At 44.4% G+C, this 6,334-nt stretch overlaps 1 protein-coding gene across 1 annotated transcript; it reads right to left on the bottom strand.

The window, feature by feature from the left end:
* Nucleotides 1–1,144: 1,144 nt before the first annotated feature.
* Nucleotides 1,145–5,436, bottom strand: LOC133733083 (uncharacterized). The gene is made up of 4 exons (XM_062160690.1): nt 3,739–5,436; nt 2,914–3,539; nt 2,076–2,828; nt 1,145–1,926 (listed from the first exon to the last, which is right to left on the bottom strand). The coding sequence occupies exon 1, from the start codon at nt 5,257–5,259 to the stop codon at nt 3,742–3,744; it is 1,518 nt and encodes a 505-aa protein (XP_062016674.1). The 5' UTR covers nt 5,260–5,436; the 3' UTR covers nt 1,145–1,926; nt 2,076–2,828; nt 2,914–3,539; nt 3,739–3,741.
* Nucleotides 5,437–6,334: the final 898 nt, after the last annotated feature.

Below are 6,334 nucleotides of genomic sequence, written 5' to 3'. Positions count from 1 at the left end.
GCCTTCCCGGCACACCCAAGCTTCCCGCTCACGCCTACCCGGCACCCCCGAGCTTTCATGCTCTTGCCTTCTGGCATTCCCAAGCTTTACACTCACATCCACTCGACATAATACACATTAACGGAACATTGAATTCTTCTACCATTTGTCGCTTGCAACAAATCAAATTCTTTTCACATTCCATTAATACGAGCGACAACCAAACAAACAAAAGCGTTCACGTATTCATCGTTCACGAATTACAAACGCTTGCCTGCATGGCACTCATGCAACTTACACCGAACGTAACCTCGTCAACTCAACCTCGTTCGTTCTCTTGCGAGCGCCACGCGCATTGTATGCAATTCATATGCTTATTCATAATATGTTCACACAACCATATGCGTTCTCGAATTTATACGCCATAATCGATCGTGCATGGCTCCATTCACATGTATACATCAATATGTATCATGCACCTCGTACATTCATATATGCCAATGTATATCAATGCAACTCACATACGTTGCTCAATACAACAAGCATTCTCCATATGCGTGTTTTTGTATTTGTTGTGCAGGTTAACGAGTCTCTTCTTGCTTACGAAGTTCAGGGACTTGTAGGGGCTCCGTGCCACCCGGTTGCTTATGCTTGATGACTTCATGATTATAACTCCCCAACCAAGAAGCTCCTCTTACTTGGGGACTTCGGGGACTTGTAGATACCTCTACTAGCAAGGCTATTTTCTATGTCACCAAGCATAAGCAACACCCTCTTAGGGGGGCCCACAAGCCGTGGTGGGACCCAACCGCGACATGCATCCCGTAGCCAGATGTTTAAGCTATGCCACGGTAGTCGGAAGCGGCCAATACCTCGCCGGGAAGCCACCTTCCCGGCCTTGCCAAGTTGCCTCCATAATAGGCCTTTCTACACTAGAATAGTGGTTTTAGCATCCCACATTGGAAAACATGTAAAGGAAGGAGTCTCCTTCCCCTATAAAAGAAAACTCCTTCCCACTTACTCAACATCCCATTACACACTTTGTAATGCTCTTGGGCCGCAAGGCCCAACACATATAGTTAAACATTCAAGTGGACGTAGTCTCCCGCTAAGGCGGGAGACGAACCACTATACTTCTTAGGTGCTTAGGGTTCACGTGCTTAGGTGGAGTTTTCCTATTGGCTCTTGAACTTGATGACTCATTCGAACCATTCACATCATGCCATTTGTCTATATTAAGCTGAAATATGAAGCACAAACTCGTCCTCGGGCTTCTCGGTGTGATTTGGGCCTCGAAACATAAATTCCCGTCCAACCTCAGATTCACGCGCAGCCTGACCTTCTTGTACTAAATCGGCCATAACTTCTTCTAGAAAAATGATATTGATGAGCCGTAAAAATATTCGGAAACTAGACATCCGAGGCTATCCATCAATATAAAGATCATCCTCTGGATCGTTCTGAGATGGTCTCAGTGCTCTGTCGAAGTTAATTGATCTGCACAGGCAGATTTCCCGATTTTGCTTTTCAATCCCTCTTTTACTTCTTTTCTCCTTCTTTGCTCCAAAATACCTATAAAACAAATAAACAACGTAAATAATGAGAAAATACACTAAACTAACAAAGAAAGAATAGAGATTAACGCTATTAATATCGCATAATTATGCTCCTATCAGGCGTGCTGAACAGTGCACAATTAACATTAACTGCGGGGTTGACGTTAGTCGCTGGGTTGGTGGGGTGGGGGTTGGTGGATTGATCCGCTTGTTCCTCCGCGTTTCCCCTGCTACCGTTAGTCATGGTGGATGTGGTGGGATGGCCTTTTGTTCAAGGTTCCCACAGACGGCGCCAATGTTAATGTCTAAAAGTTCAGCGGTAACTAAACCTTTGTTAACGTTGGTCCGATGGGCGGACCGATACTTGTGATGTTCTCAAAGCTTCCGCTACCTGTCAAGTAAAATACAGAGGGCGTCAGAGGGAGACCGCGCTGGGCGGTCTTCAACTCTCCAATACCTAAGTCAGTCAATGTATTTATGTTGACAAAGTTACAGTAGGTAAGTATTAAATGCGTAATTAATGAGGAGAGAAGAGAGAACCTTTTATAGGTGAGGAATGAGCTAAGTTTCTCCATGTTTTCGATGTGGGACTGATGTGCTTTAGTCCCCAGCTTCTGGAGCTTCTGCCGTTGTCTTGGCGCGGCGCGTGGCTGCGCGTCAGCGGTAATCTAGGGGTGAGCCGGGGCTTGGGCGGTAGCCCGCCTGGCTGTGTTTCCGTAGGTCACACCTTTGGTGGGAGTTTGTACCGCTGGCGATAGCATGAGCGTGGCTCATTATAGCTAATTATGCTTGCAAATGCCTATATATGTAAGTACAATAACCAACAACATGATCTTGAATAGAGTGAGGATCATCAAGAACCTGATCACCATCTCGAAGCAAGGTAATAGAAGAGCGATTACGACGCGCTCTACACATCGCATGAAAAAAAAAGAAGAATTACGATCACCTTATGATAACCATTTCAACCTTGCTTTTTCTTTCCAAAAACTTTCCTGCATGCGAATAGATTCTGATAAGTTTGCTTGTAGCTCATTCTCTTCAGCAAAATCATCTTCTGTTCCACCAGAAGCAGCAATATCACTTTGAATTTTTGCCAAAGCTTCTTGGTCTTTTTCCACCCTACGGTGCACGTCACCAAACACCTCCCAATTCCAACTCCTAAGAGCTTTCCGCAAAACACACAACTTGTGTTGAAGAACGGTGAAGGGGCAACCATAAGAAGGTGCAGAGAGCCAACAATTCTTAACAACCTCCTTGAAATTAACATGTTCCAACCACATTTTCCTGAACCTGAAAAGGCTATAGTGAGGCCCTGAAAATTTAGAGATGATAGAGAAGGTAGAGAGGCATCAGTAATCATCTTGATCAATCTCACCTGGTGTACATATCATCACATTATTCCATAGATCCTCCACATGTATGCAACACTAAGTGCGCTGCTTGTGCTTCTTTTGTTCATGTGCAAATATTGCTTTTTACCCCAATCCCAGACCCAAGAGCTGCATCATACTTTGACTTTCTTTATGTTTTTTGTGCTTTACACCAGTAGGATTATCTATCTGAGAACCTTCCTCTTCCAAGTCTGTTTCGGTACAAATCCTCAAATGCTAAAAAAGGCATCTTAGTGTGCTTTTGCGTTTTCTCAAAACATGCTGCACTTGAAAGGAAATGCTTTTCAACTCCCTTAGACAATGGAAAACATCATTTCCAGAGAAGCTTCCTCGAAACATGCTGCTCATCAAATATGATAAGTTTTTAAGGGAGCATGAACGCAATCGGAAATTGTCCCACTGCACTCTAGCACTCCAATCTGAAGAGTATATACACTTTACACTCCAGCATAGTAATACTTATACTGTAGGGAAGAGTGAGTAGCTCTCCTCATCTCCTAATAGTGACACAAGTGCCGAACTACTTTCTAAGCCAGAAGTACCCAAGCATTATGAGCCAAAATAAGTAGTACAATCTGAAGCAACAATTTACTTCAACAGAGTACAATATCTGCAAAAATTAAGACACCAAATTGAGGAAAAAGAATGAACCTTTCATTGAATTTCACATTTGCAGGATGTAACATATAAACAGCTCTGAATCTCCTACTCCCTACAAAGAATAAGCAAGCATATCTAACACTAGGAAATTCTAAAGTATCTTCCTACAAGTCAACAACTAGTTACTATACACACTGGTCACCACTCACCAGTCACCACCATTGATGCACAAGAACTCCAGCGTCTCTGAGCTTAGTGAACAGCTCCAAGCACTGACCATAACTCCTCTTGAACTTGGCGCTCCGCTGACCGCGACAGCACCTCTGCCACCTATTGTAATGACACTCCATAAACACCTCATCAATCAAGCAAATGGCTCCACTCTCAATCAACCTCGGAACCAAATAAAACTCACTCCCCTCCACATCCATCTTCGCCACCACGAAATCGCTCTCCGAAACACTCCTCTTCAACCACTCCACAAAATCAATCCCCTTAATCTTATCCACCTCCTCCCCATAACTCGAAGAACTCCTCACATTGTGATTAATCCTCCTCCCTATTCCTCTAGACATCTCCACATCTTTCGAACCCGAATCCCTTGTAATCTCAAAGAACAATGTCTCATTCCTCACCCAAGCAGCGTAAGGCACAAGACTCACCCCTTCCTTATCTCTATACTCCTCATGAAAAACCCTATCAGCCTCAATTGCATAAACCTCAAAGCTCTTACTCTGTTTTGGGTACTGTTTCTTGAACCAGCTTCCTATACTAGACCCATAGCTACGAGCTCCAACATCAATGTAAACATACCTCTGCTTAAAGCTAATGTCCGCCATTGAAGTCAAGTACTTCACCTTCTTCAAGTTTCTCTTCCAAGCAATCCACGGCTTCAGTGGCTCTTGCTCTATCAACGGCTCTGCTTTCCGGATCAATTCCCGTTTATACCCCGGAATTAAGCACCTTTTACTGGAATTGCCACCGAGCCCCAGTTTTCTGGGGTTGAGAAATTGCGCCTCTTTTCTCAGCACGACCTCACGAACCGACGTCGTATCGACGCCGTCGACGTCGCGGGTGCGGATGAGTCTGCAGCAATTGAACAAATCGAGAAAGGAATTGAAGCTGTAATTGTCTTTGGCGAAGATTTGGGCCACGAAGAACCCTCCCGGTTTGAGGGTCCGGCAGACCTCGTTCGCGAAATCCGCGGGTCGACCCGACCGGTCCAGGGAGCCGTTGGCGGAGAATTCGAAGTCGAAACTGGCTTCATCGAACGGCTGGCGGTGGGGGGCCCCGGGGAGGATCAACGGCGGAGAAGCGGTGCCTGAGATTCCAATTGAATTAACGACGCCGTTTTCTTTAAGTGCCAGCACGTCCTCTCCGGCGCGGGTCCCGACGCAGAGGGCCTTGGAATTGGGGGCGAGGAAGCCCTCGGCAATGAGTTCTTGGAAAATCGCGGAGTAGTAATCCACCGTTCTGAGCCACTTCTTGGTCGTCCAGAGATCGACGCCACGTGGCTCTTTGGACCCCGAAACGGCGGCGTTTTGGTCCAACGATGCGCGGCCTCGGAGTCTGAGGTGGTCGGGGAAGAAGCAGAAGTCGTTGTAGCCGCAAGACTCGCCGGCGAGGGTGATGACGTAGGCGAAACGGACGGCGAGGACGAGGACGCCGAAGGTGAGGAGGCGGACGAGGATGTTTCTTAGCTGGTTGGGTTTCAATGTCGGAGGATCCATCAAGAAGAGAACCAGAGAATTCCAAGTACGGTGTTTCCGAGAGGGAAGAAGATTGTGAAAGGAAAAAATAGAGGGAAAGTCTCTGAAGGGTATAATGGGAAAATCGACGATGTTGTTGTACAAGTGGCTAATGGCTATTTACCGGTATTATATAGCCGTTGCGTGTAACTAAGTAGACCTGGCCTGCCTACTGTATGGGCTTGATGGGCCTGGCAGGAACTAATGGTTTTGGACTCGGTTCTCTCTTTTCTAATAGTCAAAGAATTCAAACTTAAGATCTCGGACACATTCATCAGTACCAGTTTAAACAACTCGTATCCTTAGCACACTGATGATGGTGTTCTCAGATGGGAGAAAGAATATTAGAGAACTGTTTTTCTTTGAGGAGTAAAAAATTGCACTAGATTTTAGGTATGCCTCGTCAACGGACCATGCCGAGCCTTACTACATTTTTAAATAATAACGGCAACCGCAGCGCCTCCATCATTGCCTGATCGAGGCCGGAGGAGGGACAACTGTACTTTTTCTGGGTTTGGACGTCCTCTTCTGAATGACTCCGTATATATAAGGAGGATCAAGAGAGTACGCCCTTAAACTCTTAAAGTGAGGATGTTTTTATTTTTAGGATGTATTTTAATAATCACAACCACTCATTCTTTAGTTACCTACACATAGATCAATCCTACAAAAAATTAGCCATATTGAAAAAATTGTAACCATCTGATTAGAACAATTAACGTTTTAATTTTATCTAATGGACTACATTTGTTTACACAATTTTGAGTGACCAAATGATTATGGATTTGGTTGATTTTTTGTAGACATAATTCTTGCATAGGAATCTAAAGGATCAACGGATGAAATCATTGAATTAGATTATATACTAGTGTAAAATAGTAAAAATCCTCAAATTCTTAAAGTAAGGATGATCTCCTATATATATCAAACAACATACAGAGTGGAGTTCCCGCTCTATTATATATATATATATATATATATAGGATTTTTCTCAGGTAAGGATGTCCTTAGTTTTTCTTATGGAACGGATTTACTGTTTTCACCCACTTTCCGATCA

Source organism: Rosa rugosa, chromosome 2, assembly GCF_958449725.1.
Source record: "Rosa rugosa chromosome 2, drRosRugo1.1, whole genome shotgun sequence".
NCBI classification, from domain to species: Eukaryota; Viridiplantae; Streptophyta; class Magnoliopsida; order Rosales; family Rosaceae; genus Rosa; species Rosa rugosa.
The sequence above is the reverse complement of the archived record's forward strand: the minus strand, read 5'-3'. Positions and strand labels throughout refer to the sequence as shown.

Coding starts and splice junctions, on each gene's coding strand:
- LOC133733083 (XM_062160690.1), bottom strand. CDS start 5,259: ATGGATCCTCCGACATTGAAACCCAACCAGCTAAGAAACATCCTCGTC.